General features: G+C 38.7%; 1 protein-coding gene across 2 annotated transcripts in view; it reads left to right on the top strand.

Moving 5' to 3' along the window:
* The window catches only part of ARFIP1 (ADP ribosylation factor interacting protein 1), a 122,588-nt gene extending 115,922 nt beyond the window's left edge, over positions 1 to 6,666 (top strand). For both annotated transcript variants that reach the window (XM_042935287.1, XM_042935282.1), the window contains one exon: positions 6,500 to 6,666. In XM_042935287.1, the coding sequence (XP_042791221.1) occupies positions 6,500 to 6,655 (156 nt within the window). In that variant the 3' untranslated portion in view covers positions 6,656 to 6,666. The remainder of the gene's footprint in view (positions 1 to 6,499) is intronic.
* The last annotated feature ends 11,987 nt before the right edge of the window (positions 6,667 to 18,653 follow it).

Here is an 18,653-nt window from a genome sequence, read left to right as displayed (position 1 = left end):
TTGTTCTTTTGGTTTGGGTTGCTTTTGGTTTGTCGAGTTCTTTACATTTTCTAGATACATAACCTTTGTCAGTACATGTAATGCAGATATATTTTCTCAGTTTGTAACTTGTCTTTTCACTGTCTTTGGATGAATAGAAACTCTAAATTTTAATGAATTTAATTTCTCAGTCCTTTCTTTATGAGTTTTTAGTTTTGAAAAGTTCCTTCTGGGGCGCCTGGGTGGCTCAGGTTAAGCATCAGACTCTTGATCTTGGCTCAGGTCATGATCTGATCTCGCAGTTAGTGAGTTCGAGCTCCACATAGGGCTCTGTGCCAAAAGCATGGAGCCTGCTTGGGATTCTCTTTCTTCCTCTCTCTCTCTGCCCCTGTCCCACTTGCACTGTAAACGTCTCTCTCTCTCTCTCTCTCTCTCTCTCTCTCTGCATGTGTGTGTCTTTCTCAAAATAAATTAAAAAAAAAAAACATTAAAAACAAAAAAGTTCTTCCCTATCTAAGGTCATGTGGGGACTCTTCCACCCTCTGTTAAAACATACTGCTCTTGGAGCCCTCTTTTGACCACTCCCTCATAACCTGTTCTCCAGAAGAACAGGTGACTGAGAAGAGCTCAGTTTTTAAAAACATTTTTATGTAAATAGGAATCAAATGAGAGCTAAGCTGCAGTGTCTTATTTTGCTTATTTTTTGCTAATTATAATTTTAATTGACCAATGTCTTACAAGAAAGAGATTTGGGGGGCGCCTGGCTAGCTTAGTCAGAAGACCATGCAAGTCTTGATCTCGGGGTTGTAAGTTCAAGCTTCATGTTGAGTGTAGAGATTACTTAAATAAATAAAACTTAAAAAAAAAAAAAAAACAAAGAAAGAGATTTGGTCCTGAAATTAAACTCTACCCATGTAAGGTGAACCCTGGTTATAACTTTAATTAGAATAATCTGACATTTTCTTAGTACTTATGCAAATCAGTGTATCATTTTAAAGCTTGTTTTAAAAGCGATTGCAATGTAAAACTTTTCTGTCTAGACATGGAGAAAGGTCAATATGAATTTAGTAGAAGTCTGTATTAAGAATGTTTTAAACAAATTTTATATGTAATACTATTAACTCCAATGGTGCTTACTGATGAATAATTTGGAAGAAGTGCCTCTGTGGTGCTTGAAAAATATGTTCATGTTAGAAGCACAGAATTGTGGGGTTGTAAATTGACCCTTTAAACTTCTGAGTTGTGGTGCCTTGCTCACTCAGTCAGTAGAGCATGCAACTCTTGATCTCGGGGTTGTAAGTTGGAGCCCCATGTTTGTAGAGATTACTTAAAAATAAAATCTTTAAAAAAAAAAAAAAAAAGTTCTTGGGCACCTGGGTGGCTCAGTCGGTTAAATATCCAACTTTGGCTCAGGTCATGATCTCATACTTTGTGAGCTAAAGCCCCGCATCAGGCTCTGCGCCGACAACTCAGAGTCTGGAGCCCATTTCAGATTCTGTGTCTCCCTCTCTCTCTGTCCCTCTCCTGCTTGTTCTCTCGCTCAAAAATGAATAAATAAACATTTAAAAAAAAAATAGTTCTTCTGAGTGATCTGTCAAGCAGAGGAATTCCTTCTGCAGCATCCCTGGCTGTTTTCTGCCTCTTGGATGGAAGGCCATGTCAAGGCAATCAGCGTTGATAAGCCAGCTGTGCCCCTGCACCTTTTTAACAAAATTTATTTGCTTAGCACACACCTTTTTTTTTTTTTTTTTTTTTCATCATGCTAGGGTAAACTTCACATCCGTTTCTTCCTTTGGAAAGGAGAAAACTGTGTCTTCTTTTACACTCATAGCACTTTTCAAACACTCTTGACGCCAGATGCCTGGGGTTTCTCCTACACCAACTGATGCTCGATCCTGGACACCAGCTGGGTATCCTCCAGTTTGGTTCAGTTCTGACACTGCCCCCATCCCCTCCACCCTCAGACACCGGTTGCAAGTCAGGTTGCCACCTGTGCTTCTGACCGTACGTTGAAGGTTTCCACAACCTCTCAATTTGGGTCATGTGCTAGAGTATCTCACAGAACTCAGGAAAACAGTTTACTTACTAGATTATCAGTTTATTACAAGGAAATATTGAAGGATACATATGAAGAGCCAGATAAAGAAGTACATAGGGGTCAAGGTCTGTAAAGTTCCTGAGCACAAGAGCCTATGTGCCCATAGAGTTGGGGGTGCCCCACTTTCTTAACATGTGGCTATATTCACCAACCCAGAACCTCTCCAAACCTCATACTTCAGAGATTTTTAAGGACTCTTCATTACATAGGAATCATTGATGAAATCATTGGCCATTGGTGAATTATTCAACCTGTAACCTCTATCTCCTCCCCAGAGGTTAGGGAGTGGAGCTGAAATTCCCACCCTGTAATCACAATTTAGTTCCCCTGACAACCAGCTCTTACCTCTGGTTTTCTAGGGGCTTTCCAGAAATCTCATTAACACAAAGGTATGATTAGAAAGTGATTGTTCCAAACAAAAGTCATTCCTCCCACCTGTATAGCTCTGGGGCTATTTCAGGAACAAGACACACACTAAATATTAGAACAAAAGTTGCTCCCTTCACTCTTATCACTTTGGAAATTACAAGGGTTTTAGGAGCTTTGTGCCAGAAATGAGGACTAAGACCAAGTATGTGTTTCTTAATGTTAAATCACAATATTACAGTCTTACTTCTTGCAAGTTCCAAATCAGTGGGTTCTAAATAAGTGAAATTTTACCAGGAAAAGTCCATGTCGTTTGAGGATTTGACTGTCCACTAGGTAGACTTAGATTCCACTGAAATTGAATGAGTACTTATTCTGTGTCAGACACTGTGCTAGGTAGTATCTCATTTCACTTAACCCTTTACAATAGCCCTGCAAATTCAGTTTGGTAATGGCATCCCTGATAAACGGATAAAGACCTTGGGCAGTGAAATTGGAAGTGACCTATACCTGGTATCACAAAGAAAACTGGAAAGTAGTACAACTAAGATCGCCATATATGCTTTCTGATTCCAAAGCTCTTTAGGGTAATTCCTGTAAAGGAACAATACCAATAATGGGGACGTTTTACTTAATAATCTAAATGAGTAACAAGGGCACCAGGGTGGTTCAGTTGGTTGAGTGTCCGACTCCTGATTTTGGCTCAGGTCATGATCTCAGGGTCATTGGATGGAGCCCCAAATCAGGCTCCTCACTGAGCATGGAGCCTGCTTAAGATTCTCTCTCTCTCTCTCTCTCTCTCTCTCTCTCTCTCTCTCTCCATCCCTCTGCCCCTCTCCCCCACTCGCTCACTTGCTCTGTGTCAAATAAAGAATAAATAGGGGTGCCTGGGTGACTCAGTCAGTTAAGCATCCAGCTTCAGCTCAGGTCATGATCTCACATTCCATGAGTTCGAGCCCCGCGACAGGCTCTGTGCTGACAGCTCAGAGCCTGGAGCCTGTTTCAGATTCTGTGTCTCCCCCCTCTCTGCCCCTCCCTGCTCTGTCTCTCTCAGTCTCAAAAATAAATAAACATTAAAAAAAAATTTTTAGGAATAACAAATACAAATTTGGGGAAGCTGTGACCAGTATCAAACTATGCCTAATGCAATTGTTAGGTCTTCCTAGAAAATTGGAAGTAAAAGTTTTCAAAGATACCTATATTACATTTACTCCAAAAGTGCAATTAGATCTTGGGACTGGTTAGTAGCAGTATGCCTCTCTTATTTGAATCTGTTTCCTAGCTGCTTTGTCTCCATTTCTCTCATCTCCCAACTCCTAACCTCCCCAAGTACAGGCCTTTCTTCAGTTCCTTTATTTATCACCCAGCTTAGCCTTTCCTCTTTCTAAGCCTGTTCTCCCCCTTATTCATTGTGAGGAAGCTGCATTCTTAACCTTTTTCATAGATGTACCACTTCTCTCTTATTGCATAACAAAATACCCAAAACTTAGTAGACTAGAACGGCGATGATTTATTATTTACCACAATTATGTGGGCTGGGTAGATGGGTTCTTCTGGCTTCACTTTCAGCTGGTAGGCCTGCTGGGGCACTGGGCATAGCAGAAATGACAGGTCCTCCTTGTGAGCTTCATGGAGAAAGGCTAGACTGCGCTTCCTCTCAAGGTGGAGGCAGTCCAGGAAGGCAAGCACTTGCTTATCAGGCCTCATTTTCTAGTATTACATGGCCAGGCTCATTTTCACGGCAGAAGGCTCCCCAAGGGTGTGGATGCGGAAAGGAGTAATTCTTTGGGGCCATCATGGTAACAATCCAATATAATCAAATACTTTGCTTGCTTACTAAATTGCCTTTTAGAAACCTGCTTTCCGTATGATTATCCTGTTTCCTTAGTAATTGCTCTTAGGTTGAGGCTCATCATCTTTTGAAATAGCCCTCATATCTCAAAAGCAGAGGGCAGAGGAATTATTGTTCTGTCCCAGACTTCTCCTCCAGCCTTTCTGGAAAAAACCCTATTCTCCCAGGAGTGCCCTTTAAAAAAAAAAAAAAAAGTTAACCCAGGGTACTTGTGCTGCCCATTTATCATACTGGCATTTTCTACTGCCCATGTCTTACTATTCTTGTATTCTTGTATCCCTAGTACAGTGCCTGACACATGGTGTTAAATGTTTCATTGTTGTCCTTGTTGTACCCGGTACCAAAGGTTTTTATTTACAAAGGTTGCAGGCCTTAAAGGTCTGACCAGGTAAATGCAAGATGTACCTCTTTTAGTTTGTACAGATATTTTTTAGTTTTCATTGGTTCATGCTATCTGGTTTTCTTAAACTATATCCTTGCTAGAAATTTTTCTAATCTTTATCAGACGGAAAGAAGAAATTTCTTTGGTTTTAAATAACTTTTAGATAAATCAGCAATGCCAGATGCCCTCCGGGTCTGAGAGTTAGCCCAACCTCTTCTCAAGGCTTGAGATACTAATTTCCTGGGATGTCAATCCTTATTTTTGTTTCTTACTTCCCTCCTCTCTTTCCCCACCCCCTAAGGTTAAAAGCTCATAAGGGAGGGGATTTTTTCCTATTTCCCTAACACCTAAAACAGTGTGTGGTACATAGAAGGTAGTTAAGTAATAATAGTTGAGACACATCTGGGTGGCTTAGTCCATTAAGCATCAGACTTCGGCTCAGGTCATGATCCCACGGCTGGTGAGTTCAAGCCCTGCCTCGGGCTCTGTGCTGACAGCTTGGAACCTACAGCCTGCCTTGGATTCTGTGTCTCCCTCTCTCTCTGCCCCTCCCCCACTTGGGCTCTGTCTCTCCTTCTCTCTGAAAAATAAATAAACATTAAAAAAAATTTTTTTTAATGTTAGGTGAATAAATATATGACTAGAATAAAAAAACTAAGATATTTTGAGTAAACAGCAGTACTGAAAGTGTGCATAGTGCAGTCTCTTTGTGTTTTTAAATATTATGTATATGCCTAGAAAAATTCTCAAAGGAAACACAGTAAAATGTTAATAGTGATTTTTGGGTGGCAGGGGAGGGGATAAGTGCCAAAAGTATGGATCAGAAGGTTTTACTTTATAATCTTGAGTGTGTTGTTTTTATAATATTTTAATTTTTAAATCAAGGCTTTACAAATCAAAAATATCCAATGTAAATGTTTGCATTGTGTCCTTTATTAGAGGTAAATGGATGAAGAAATAGTTAGAGAGACCATGCGTGTGTGTATAATAAAGTGAATGTAAATGTCATACCACATATAAAATGCCATATCCTATTTCTTCTTAGCATTTATATCAGATGTTTTTACATCATTAAAACTATTAAAGTTCAATCTTAATAAATATTGCATTAGCTGGGTAAGTCAGAGTGTATTTTATACTTTATTGTCGAGCACTTACAGTTATAAATGAGAGCTAAAGAAACACCTTTATTCATAAATCTTTGCAATCCTTTACTGATTTCTTTAATAAAGATTTACACAAGTAGCATTACTTGGTTAAAACATACTCTTGGTATCGTTAGAAACGCTAAGTATTTGAAAACATTGGAGAGTCATATGAACTTCAAGTAAATTGGCTTTTGGGCAACACTTGCTGCCACTTGGCTTGATTCTTTGCAGGGAACTGCAGTATTTCAAAGTATCTGACCTACTCAGTTTTATAGAAGATTTGGCCTTAATGATGTCCGTACTTGGTATATAACATATACTGTAGAGTAACTGTGTAATTTTCCCTCTGCAGTAGTTAATTTTGAATATACTTATTTTGAGGGGGGATTTAATAATATTTAATAATATTTTTAATTAATGCCCTCAATAATGTCTGTGTATGGTTCAGCTTCTTAAAATGACCTATTCCCTTTAGAGAAATTAAAAAGTCATCAAAGCCTCAGTGACCCTGCAAAGCAACATACAGTTGGTGTGTGTGTGAAATACTTTGTCGTTATTAAAGCAGCTTTTCCTGATGAGAGATACACCATTTAGTTAGGACATGTAATAAGTCACCTTAAATTTCATTGCCATTGGTGTTAATGCTTGGTCTTGTAACTCTGCCCTGTTCACAGGTTAAGGTATTGCACAATCAGCTGGTCCTTTTCCACAATGCCATTGCCGCTTACTTTGCTGGGAATCAGAAGCAGCTTGAACAGACGCTTAAACAGTTCCATATCAAATTGAAAACCCCTGGAGTGGATGCCCCATCTTGGCTTGAAGAACAGTAAAAGCATACCTGGGGGAAAAAAAAAAAAAGTCATGTTGTTCTATTTCTAAACAAACCTAATAAGAATTAAGCAGAGTTAGGTTAAGATTAGGGAAGGGGTGACCACAACCATTGTAGTGATTCTTGCACAAACAGCTTTAATTTTTCCCTTTTTCATACTTTAACAATTGAACTGTTAAATTTGATGGGAAGGTGGGTGATTTTAATGTAAACATAATTTCTATAATCGGAACACAATAATTTTCCTTTTTGAGAAATCCTTTTGTATTGTGAGGGTTGATGGCTATTTCTGTAGTTTGAAAACATCTAATATAGATTTGCACTGACAAGATAAAAATTCAAGGTTTTTGGTCCTGGCAGTGAGGGCCAGTTGTAACTTTTCCAAAGGGAGGTTTACATGATTTGTATCAACATCAGATATTTTATATATGAATATATTCAACATCTTTGAGAGATTCATTTTCATGTATTGTCTTAAAGAAAAAAGAAACTATTTTGCAGAGTAAAATTATATGGTGTTCCTGCAGCATCCACACAGAGGCAGCAGCTCTGATGAATGACTGATTGGCTTGTGGAGTTGTGGCAAATACCTTTTTAAAAATGAATCTGTACTATTGTACTTTTGTTTAGGGGTTTTTTGTTTTGTTTTTTGTTTTTTTTGGTTTTTTTTTTTTTTTTTTTTTTTTTGGTTTTTTTTTTTAAGACGCAGGAATCACACTGTCATTTCTGTGAGGCTTTAGAGCTTAAGAGTTTGCATCACCCAAAGTCATTGGGCAGTTATGTTAGCATTTTCTTTTGATTCACAATGAAACCTGCTTAAGAGAATTTTTCTTTTTTTCTTTTTTTTTGGCAGGTGGACTTGGAATAGAAACTCTTGGTGGTTTCTAGAGTAGAAATCTGTGCTTAGAATGCTAGTTTTGGGGTAAATTCCATTTTGACAGAAGTGAATTCCTAGACAGCTTTCATGGACTTCCATATGTAACAATACCGGTTAAGCCTTAAATCACAGATATGTGCCTTCTCAGATACAGTAATTCTCATTCAACCAATGTACATAATCCATAAAGAAACCCCTTTCAGATAATGTTTGACGTGTCTATTCCTTCCTTGGAGAGGAACACCGTGTATCAGTGTTGGGTTTCTTTGTATTCGTTAAACCGTGTTTAAGGTTTATGGTAAAATCAACTTTTGAATTTGCTGTTTGGTGTTTCTTCATTCCTTTCGTGGAATGAGAAGATAGAGAAATATTTTTCATTCGAGCAATGAAAAGGTAATACGGGACAGCGCGGTGGTAACAAGAAAGGGGATTGGAAAGGCCAGTACTGTTTTAGTTGCTCAGCACTGTTGGTTGGTTTCATGTTATGTGGTTGACCTGTCTGCCGTGTGGTTCTATCAGTAATGTAAGCCTTTTAAATATAAGTTCCCTTGATTTTTGTCATAAACATAAATTAATATATCTTCATTTCTTTTGTGTTGAAATGAAGTACTTAAAATTACTGTTATACATGAACTTTGTGGACTGTAAGATTTGTTATATATGTTCAAATGCCTTTTAGCTGGCTTTTTAATTAATATGCCTGTTTTCAGTGCTTAATATGTACAATGTAATGTGATTGTAAATCATAAGCCTATTTTAAATCATTCCTTCCTGTATATTTGTACTCTGAGAGAGCCTTATTTTATTCTTCCAGCAGAATTAATACTTGTGATAGTTCCTTTACATTCCCCAGAATGTGCCTCTGGTGTGAATTTTGTATTCTTATTAAAAGTGTTTGCTGCAGTACCTTGTTTCTCTGGCTCTTCATGATTTAAGAAGCAACTCTTTGGAAATTCTGAGGACATATGTTTTGTCTTTTCCTGGCTTTAAGAAAAAACAACAAATAATTGGTTGATCTGTCACTTAAAATTGCTTTTTTCTCAGTAAGTTATTCTTTTTCCTCAGTTGGAGCCCCTTTGGGGGGCAGAACATGTCCAGTCTTACCACATTTTGGAAACAATTTTAGTAGCTCAGGAATTAAGCAGTTTCAGGGACTGATGATTTTTTACACTAAACTAAAAATGTCAGTGATTCTGAGTAGTGAGTAAATGTGCAAAAGAAAGAGTTAACATATTAGCCAGTGGTATATTAACTTGGTCAGGAAAGTAATTTATATTCATTGTAGAAAAAATTAGAAGATAACTTCAAAAAATTGAAGACAAAATAACTTCCCAAGTCTGTAAGTACTGCATGGGACCACCTAACTCCCCTGGAGTTAGAGATTCTTTAGTTCCCAGTTATTTATATTATAAGGTCTAGTTTGAATATTCTTTAACCTGCATGCATCCATCTTTGTCCACTTACGTAGTTATTTCCTTGAGTTCAATTCTTAGAAGTGAAGATGAGCCCTCAAAGTATATATTCACTTTTAAGACTTTTAAGTAGTGCTGGTGGCTTTCAAGGAAGATTTTACCAGGAGCGCCTGGCTGGCTCAGTCAGTAGAGCATGAGACTCTTGATCTCAGGGTATGAGTTCAAGCTCCACATTGGGTGTGGAGTGTACTAAAAAGAAAAACTTAAGAGTTTACTTGAATAAAAATGGACTCAAATCAGGCAAGATCAAATTAGAAATGGTTAGGATCCCTCCACCAACAGGAGCTAGGGAAAAGACATTTTAGAAGAGTGGAAGCAAAGCAAGGAAATGATTTGATTGGCTATAGCTGAAGCGTTGCCTTATTTAGGAAGGACTTGTTGACTATTTGTCATTATCCTTAGATTTTGATTTAACCTTGAGGTGTTTCAGGCTTGGGTTTTGGGTTGCTTATGTAGGCTACCAAGTCTTTAAAACCACCTCAATCTAATGGCCTCCTTGTTTAATTAAATAGCCCCAAAGCTTCCAAATCGTAGGGCCCAGGAAGGACCAGGGCTTGTAGAAGCAATTTATCTGAAATCTGCTAGACTTTAAGAACCATCTTTTCCATATTCAAAGTGCACTGCACTAATAATGTTAGCCAAGCTTGTCCCATCAGAGTGTGAAGCTAGATGCTTCCTTAGAGATGATCTGTTCAAGGTCTTTATTTTTACAGGTGAAGATATGAAGGCCCAAAGATACATTAAACTGGCTTAGACAACCCCCATTTCCAAGCGTAAGGCCAGGTAAGTTATTCGCAACTAAATATATGAATTTCCCTTTAAATCCTGCCATTTCAACTACATAATGAAATCAATGTGTCAAAAATGGCATTTCTTCTCCTCAAGTACAATGTGTATTAAAGGTCTTTTTGGTTCAAAAAATAATCCATTCACCCTAAAATAGATTCATATTAGGTGTATTTCATATATCTACAATATATTCCAATCTACTTATCTTAAAACTGTTCTGAAAAAGAAATCATGTGAACCTGATAAGTGCTATATAAAGTAAAATTAGCATATTGGAAAGGCTACATGTAAGTGTCTTTCAATCATGGAATTGTTAATTTGAAGAATAATGTGTCTACCTCATTATTTATTAAAAATGTGCCCATTTTTTGTGTGCCCATTTAATGTGCCCATTAAAAATGTGCCCAGTCTCCTTATTCCTTCACTGGAGATGACTGTAGATGTGAAAAATAAAAGCAAATGATCTAATAGTTAAGTGTAACATTTGTATATAATTTGTACTAATTTTTGTGAAGTATTAAGAATGCCTGTATTTTGTAATAATATTCCTAAATATCTTTTGCCAGGTAGCTCTTTCCTTGAAACTTCCAGTTGCCTAGGAGACTTGAGACCATGTAAGATCCTTCACCACTCAATTCTAACCATATTTAGCCATTTAAAACATCTTCCACCTGTAAGACTGCAAATTTTTATATTGGCTCAGACTACCCAGTTGTGAATAAGCTACTTTCTAATCAAAAGGCCAGTTATATTTTGCATTGGCTCAAAGCTTTTCCAAGGGCCACAGGTTCTTTACTATTGTTACAATATAGCAAGACACGAAAGTAGACAACACAAACAACTTCCTTCTTTTTGAAGACTTTTATTAAATTCTATTCCAAAGGGGCGTCTGGGTGGCTCAGTTATGCAGCCAACTCTTGGTTTTGGCTCAGGTCATGATCTCACAGTTCATGGGATAGAGCCCCACAATGGGCTCTGCACTGACAGCACAGAACCTGCTTGGGATTCTCTCCCTCTCTCTCTGCTCCTCCCCCACTTCTGTGCACATGCTTTCTTCCCCACCCCACCCCCCCAATAAACAAACAAACTTAGGAAAAAAGATGAATTCATACTCCATGTTCCCATTGAAGGTTTCCTGCTCAACAGGTTTCTGGCAGAAATGGGCCTTTATAATAAATTGCCAAGTGGTTTTCTTAAATGTACAGAAAACTGTGCAGTTCATCTTTGTTTTGCGAAATGAAAGTTAACTCTTAGTAGTTTATATAAATGAAGTGAGAACTATTTGGTATTCTGGTGGTAACTCTGATATGGGAAGAGAAGACTATGGATACAAGGAAAGGAAATTAGACCCAGTCCAAGAACTGGGACTCTATTTCTGTGCAGTTAATTGGATTAATATCAGAGCTAGGAATTTCAGTGACATTTTTACAAATGAAACTTCATAAAAAAACAAAACCACTGGGGCCCCTGGGCAGCTAGTCAGTTAAGCATCTGACTCTAGGTTTCATGTGTTGAGGCCCACTTCGGGCTCTGTGCTGACAGTGAGGAGGCTGCTTGGGATTCTGTCTCACCCAATCTCTCTGCACCTCCCCTGATCACGCAGTCTCTGTCTCTGTCAAAATAAATAAACTTTAAAAAAACTTAAACATAAAAAAAGCCAAACACTTTTTTGTTTGTTTGTTTGTTTGGACCAAATCTAGGGTTTGTCATGAATATCCTCTGTAAAGGAATGTGAGCTTTCTGCAACCATGGTTGATCATGAATTGTTGATTCATAAGGACGATGAAAGGGACAAGATACCATTTTGTTGATCTCAGACAAAAGTAACTTTCCATGACTTAGACTTCCATATCGCTTTGCTTTTGTAAAGCAAAGGTGTATGTGTTTATATAAATACTTTAGGGATGAGGGGCACCTGGGTGACTCAGTTGGTTAAGCGTCCAACTCTTGGTTTCAGCTCAGGTCATAATCTCATAGTTGATGAGATCAAGTCCCCCCACCCCCTCCAAGCTAACAGCGTGGAGCCTGCTTGGGATTCTGTCTCTCCCTCTGCCTCTCCTCTGGATGTACACACTCTCTCTCAAAATAAACATTTAAAAAAATTTCGAAATGATGAAATTTTTAGAATAACAACATACCCAAATTATTTATATAATGTAACTTTATTTTTGTCTTCCCCCTAAATGATTTCTAATTCTATATTAGGAAGCTCTTTATGAAAACCTAGCTAAAGTTTTAGGCAGATAATTACAGTTCTTTCCTTTGAGGAGCGTATACTTATTATGGCTAGACTCTAAGCTCTTAAGGAAGACACGGTGTATGCTTTCTTATTTACCCTGTGTTCCCAACTCCATGCATAATTCTTTCTAAGGAGCCATGTAATAAACATTTGTTCAGTTTTTTTGATACAGAATTCAATGCAGGAAAGCATTTGGTGTTTGCACTGCCATTTCATTGGTAGGAGTTAACAAAGGCAGTATATGTATAACTTATTCTAAATTGTTAGGATGTTACATCAGATACTAGGATGTTTACAGAAGAATGGCCTGTTAAAAAATGTAGAAAGAGGGGCACCTGGGTGGCTCAGTCAGTTAAGCATCTGACTTCCGGCTCAGGTCGTGATCTCATAGTTCATGAGTTCGAGCCTGCATCAGGCTCTCTATCAGTGCAGAGCCTGCTTTGCTTTGGATCCTGTCTCCCTCTTTCTCTGCCCCTCCCCCACTTGGACATGCGTGTGTACTGTCTCTCAAGTATAAACTTTTTTTTTAAATGTAGAAAGATTGGCAGAATTAGAAAAATCACCATTTTGCAGCCCCCACTTAATACTGATTCACACAGCGATCACCAATTGATGCTAAAACCATCAGATTGAAGGAAAACAGATTATGTCATAATACCAAAGTATGACCTTACATACTACTCAATTTGCAAAGGAAAAAGTACCATTAATACGAGATTTGTGTTGGGGCACCTGGCTACCTCAGGTCAGTAGAGCATGTGACCCTTAATCTCGAGGTTGTAAATTCGAGCCCCACGTTGGGTGTAGAGGTTATTTAAAAATAAAATCTCTTAAAAAATAAAAGATTTGTGCTTACCATCCAACTCAAGTGATCAAGTTAGCATCACTAATAACCTGATAATCATGTGCCTCCAGATATAAGGCAATATAATTATGCAACATCACTCATGAGATATTCCTGTTGGAAGTGTTTAACCTAAGCCTACTCAAGCCTTTGCCCTTACTTCCAGTGTATAGAAAATAGAGGGGATTAAAATACAAGTTTAAATTACACCATGAGGAATCAATTGGACAAATCCAGAATCTGGAACATTCTACAAGATAATTAACTTGGTCTCTCCAAAACGTGAGCCACAAAAGAAAAAATATTTTAGAAATACTGTTATAAAATAAAAGACTTTATGGGGCACCTGGGTGGCTCAGTCCGTTAAGCATCCGACTTCTGCTCAGGTCATGATCTCACGATTCGTGAGTTCGAGCCCCTCATTGGGCTCTGCTGACAGCTCAAAGCCTGGAGCCTGCTTCGGATTCTGTGTCTCCCTCTCTCTCTGCACCTCCCCTGCTCTCACTCTCTCAAAAATAAATAAACATTAAAAAAAAGTTTTAAATAAAATACTTTAGATCACAGTTCAGAAAATAACTACAGAAGACGTTTGGGGAACAAGAACAATTCGAATGTATGTTTGATGCTAGTAGGGACTTTCTGTTAGTTTTTTTAGGTATGTTATTATATCTGTAGGTGAATAGCCTTATAGGAGATCCATGCCTAAAGCATTTAAAGAGAAGTGGCATGATGCTTACAATTTACTTTTAAATGGCTCAGCAAAAATATATACATTCATATGTACTTATGTATGTGGAAAGAAAGCTGGAGAGAAAGAGAAAAGGAAGAAGAGAAAGATGTTTTAAAGTAAATATGCCAGTATGTTAGCAATTGAAATGGGTGGATGTGGGGGGGTTTGTTGTACCAGTCTTTTAACTCTTCCCGTTACAAATTTTTCATAATAAAAAAAAAATTATTAGGATATTTTGTCTAGAAATGCAGGTAGGATTCTGCCAAGTTTTCCCTCTTGCACCAGGGTGGCAATCAAGGGCTTATTTTGGTAAAGCTTATGATAACACTGGCTTCACTCCTGCAAATAACCAAATCCCTTCCCTAGCATGTGAAAGAAACTGGTTTGTATGTGGAAACACAGAAATGCAAGAAAGTGTAAAGTCGAACAAGTTTCTATTAGTAAGAATTAGGGCAACTGAAGTAAGTAAGGAAGAAAAAGGGCAACTAAAGAGGCATAACTAGTTTAGGATATGAGGCTAGTTAGAAAAAGAAGTCATGTAGGAAAATCTGCATTTCACTAAACTAGGTTCTTTTCTCTCCTTTCTCTCAGCTTTCTAAATAGCTATTTGAAACTAAGAGAAGTTAAGCCCCAAATAAAACACTTTTTTTTTTTTTTTTTTTTTTTTAAGTAGGCTTCATGCCCAATGTGGAGCCCAGTGTGGGGCTTAAACTCACAACCCTGAGATCAAGACCTGGGCTGAGATCAAGAGTTGGATGGCTTGACCGACTTGAGCCACCCAGGTACCCCCCAAACAAAACACTTTATTTTAGCTTAAAACCAATGGTTTCTACTGTCTCAATTTCCCCGCCCCCCCTTCTCATAAATAAGTATATACTACTATTCCATACTGCTACTCTAGATTTCTTAAAACGTAGCTGATTATATAGTTCATTTATTGTAACAACTTAGACTGCTTAAAATAAATTATACTTGTACATTGATAATTTCTAATAAGTTATTTTCAATCTATAAAGCTATTTTATGAGCTGGTCAAATTTTTCCTAATGCACACTTCTTAAATTAATAAAATAGCTTAAATCTTTAAAGAATTCCCCAAATAAATAATGGATGTTTACATTGTTCTCAAATCCTCTGTTTCCTGTTCCCTCACCCCTCCCCTCCCTTAGGTCAAAACGCAGAAAATGTTGCGGATTGAGATTTTCTAACTAGTTTGCCTCAATAATAGGAGCAGCAAAAAGCCCAGATGATGTTTTGAGAACTGAGTTTTACCATGGCAATGGTTACTGTAATAATCACTGGTACAATCAAGTGAGTCGAAAAAAAGTTTAAGTAAGTTTAAGTGTAAGTTTAAACGGTCATGAGTATTTGCTGAAGGACCAGTCTGTTTACCCATGTTGACTTTTCCTCACCTGATTCCACTAATACCCTCCGGAGGTCCAGATGGTCCCTGAAGTGGGTCTAACAATTTCTTCTTGCACCGATGTTGACCATCAGACAAGGCCAGACCTTTAGTTTATCATTTAGATTTCGTATAGATTTTAAAAAAATATATTTTTATATTCTCTAAAATTTATTTATCTAAAAGCCTCCCTATATTTTCTTTGTAAAGTTTGGTTAACATTTTCCTTCAATTAAGCCAGCCAAAAACTAAGAGAAATTCGTTAGAAATTGCAAATGAATAGCTACAAGTCCAACTATAGATGATAGGTAGATAGATACACACATATCATAAATATACCCACATACATATACACATATACACACATATATATGTTGAGAGAGAGAGAGAGATTGATAACTTGCCTAAACTGCCAATGGAAGAGAAAGTATAAAAGCTTCATAGCAGACTCTAGTCTTAACTTGCCTCTTTGTCCTTTTAAAAAATTACAGTGACATAATAAGAGTCATTGTGCTGTCTTTGCTTTTCAAGCTTTTGGAGTCACTATTTGTGCTCATGACTACAGCAATGAAAACGAGTCTTTTTTTCCCCAAGACACAAGTAGCCTCAGTTCAAGCCACTCCAGACTTCCTTGCCAGTGACCTTAACACTGACCTTGACTTACTTATTCTAGGAAGAACTCTTTCTGTTTAGTCCTTTTAGCTCATTTTTATGTGAATTTCTGTTCATAGTGAGCTGAGATCACCCAATTAATTAAGAAAAACTTCATGATTAATTAAATTACTAGTGCGCTGACTTTTCATTGTTTGAGTATCTCTTTTCCTTACAGTAGCCTCTTTGAAATCCTGTACACACAGCCTATGGAAGCAGTTTACCCAGGCAGTGACAGAGCCAGACAGCTGGCTTACCTGGGCATGCTTAGTCTCTTCTCTTTTGAAATCCGGAATCCACAGCTCAGTGGTGAAGCCCTGAGAGAAGGAGAGGATCCAAACTTCATGCTTTGATTCCCAGTCCTCTGTATCTGATTTCAGAAGCCAGAACTCAATCCCAATCAGTCTTCTCCACAAACCATGTCAGAGCTGGAAGTGTTTTTCAGTCGGGCACCAGCCACATGGCTTTCTGTGGATCATCAACATGTCTTCGGAGAGGTTTCGCGTGACTGGCCCATGCGTGCCTCCATGTCTTTGGTTCCCCATAAAATGTTACCATAGCTGGCCGTTCTCTCTGTGTGCTCTTACATCCTGCTTCAAAGAACTTGATCTGGTGGATTCCTTTCTGGATTAGGGAAGCCCCTTGAGGACAGAATGTTTGTGTGGCTCTCCCTGTGCCTTGTGTACAAAAAGCATTCAGTTTTGTCAGTAATGGCGATTATCATTGGTGGAGCCTCTCACTTTGAAGGATGAGGCCCACTCGTGTCATTTACTGGTGATGAGGCCCAAGTGTAGTTGACAGACACTGCGACCAACCATTGTCAGAATTTTGACAGTATGTGCCATGGGATATAAAGATTAATAAAACAGCCCTGCTCTCAAACATTTTTTAAAAAAATTTTTATGTTTATTTATTTTTGACAGAAAGAGAGACAGAGCACAAGAGGGGGAGGGGCAGAGAGAGAAGGAGACACAGAATCTGAAGCAGGCTCTAGGCTCCAAGCTGTCAGCACAGAGCCCGATGAGGGGCTTGAACTCATGAACGGTGAGATCATGACCTGAGCCAAAGCCGGACACTTAACCGACTGAGCCACCCAGGTGCCCCTCAAACTTTTTGATTTAATGGGGAGAAAGTCTATGCAAATCCTGGGACTGAATGGTGTGGGACAAGGAGAGGGACCAGTATGCCGAACATGCTATTGCAGTTGAGTGTGCAAGGGGCCAGCCTTCAGCTCCAAATTGGAATGTCTTGTGCATGTGTCTATGTGTGTTGGGTACAGAAGAGTATATTTTACCACCCTGCCACCACAGCTGGGTCAGTGGAAATGGCCAAATCCATGTTGTCAAACTAAACCTCACATAAATCACATCTTCAATATGAATACAATATTATTTCCTTGTAGGCTCTGAATCTTAACACTCCTTTCCCCTATCGGTCATTCAACAGAATGCTCGATTCCTTTTTACCAACTAGGACTAGTGTGAATTTGGACAAAGAGACAGAATTTGTCTATAGCTTCTAGGTTATTCAATTCTCGGGAGAAAATTGTTGGTCAGAAGGTTTAGCAGTTTAGTATATGACCTTAAGGAGATACGAACATCTGGAGGCCAACCTGAGTGCTCCCATTTTTGAGAAAGAAAAGAACTAATAAATTAATAACCATTTACCTAGCGCTCAAATGTGTGGGTTATAAGTAGGCACCCAAGCAGTGGGGTGCATGAGTGTTTCATGGTCATGAGAATTTGAACACAATCCTGGTAAAGTCCTTTATTGCAGTTTTGATCGTTGCAGCCTGATGAAGAAGAAATCAGCTTATTTTGACATGGAAGACAAATGCATGCAGAAGATGTCTTTGGCGGTAATCTCGTTAGAGCTTTGGCTAAAGTAGAAGATGTAACTTTTGTTAAAAACCTGGATGCCATGGCACCTGGCTGGCTCAATTGGTGAAGCATGCACCTATTGATCTTGGGGTTGTGAGTTCGAGCCCCACATTAGGTGTAGAGATTACTTTAAAAATTGATTAATTTTTATCAACTATTAAAAGTCTGGACGCCAGGGGCCCTGGTGGCTCAGTCGGTTAAGCGCCAACTTCAGCTCAGGTCGTGATCTCGCATTTCGTGAGTTCAAGCCCAGAGTTCAAGCTCTGTGCTGACAGCTCAAAGACTGGAGCCTGCTTCAGATTCTGTGTTTCCCTCTCTCTCTCTGCCCCTCCCCTGCTCGTGCTCTCTCTTTTTCTCTCTCTTTCAAAAATAAACATTAGAAAAACATTTTTTTAATCTAGATGCCAATAAAAATTTGGGAGTGAGTCATAATCTTCATTGTTCCCCTTTGCCCCCTATATCCCCCATCCCTGCTTCAGCCTTCTGAATTAGCCCCTCTGATTTCTTTATGGTGGCTCTACCTAGCCTGTCACATAGGACAAAGGTCTCTGAGCCATCAACTTGATTTCTGTAGACTCTGTACCATGAGCCTGAGGATCACAAGGGGCCCCCTTTTTTATGAGCTCCTGTGCAGGACGCTGCCAGGGCAGAATTCCTTCCTCTGCCCTCCCCTCCAGTAGACAAGGTTTAACCTGATTGTGCCCAGCAGGCAAATAGGCGCCTTTGGAAATTAGTCTCCTTATTGAGACCAAGTCTGAAAAGGGCATGCTTATAACGGAAAGAATGCAAAGCTAGAAAATATGTTCAAATCTTTGATAAGGGGGCCGGAAGGTAGAGGGGAAATGAAGACGGATGAACAGCTAGCATTTTCTCTGCTTTCCCTTATTTATATTCCTCTTGAAATTACAAATGTGATGTGTCTTTGTGACCCCAAACTTGGGGAGAATAAGAATCTACAGTGAGATGGTATTCAATTTCCCTGGGAAGAGAAATTGTCCTTTTTGGGGATGGGTGGGGGCACAATTTCCAACATAAAGATGATTCCATTGCATAGTGTAAGTTAAAGTCCTGTGTTCAGTTGTGTGTTTGCCCACATCCCCTCTGCCCCTGTGTAA

Source organism: Panthera leo, chromosome B1, assembly GCF_018350215.1.
Source record: "Panthera leo isolate Ple1 chromosome B1, P.leo_Ple1_pat1.1, whole genome shotgun sequence".
NCBI classification, from domain to species: domain Eukaryota; kingdom Metazoa; phylum Chordata; class Mammalia; order Carnivora; family Felidae; genus Panthera; species Panthera leo.
The sequence above is the reverse complement of the archived record's forward strand: the minus strand, read 5'-3'. Positions and strand labels throughout refer to the sequence as shown.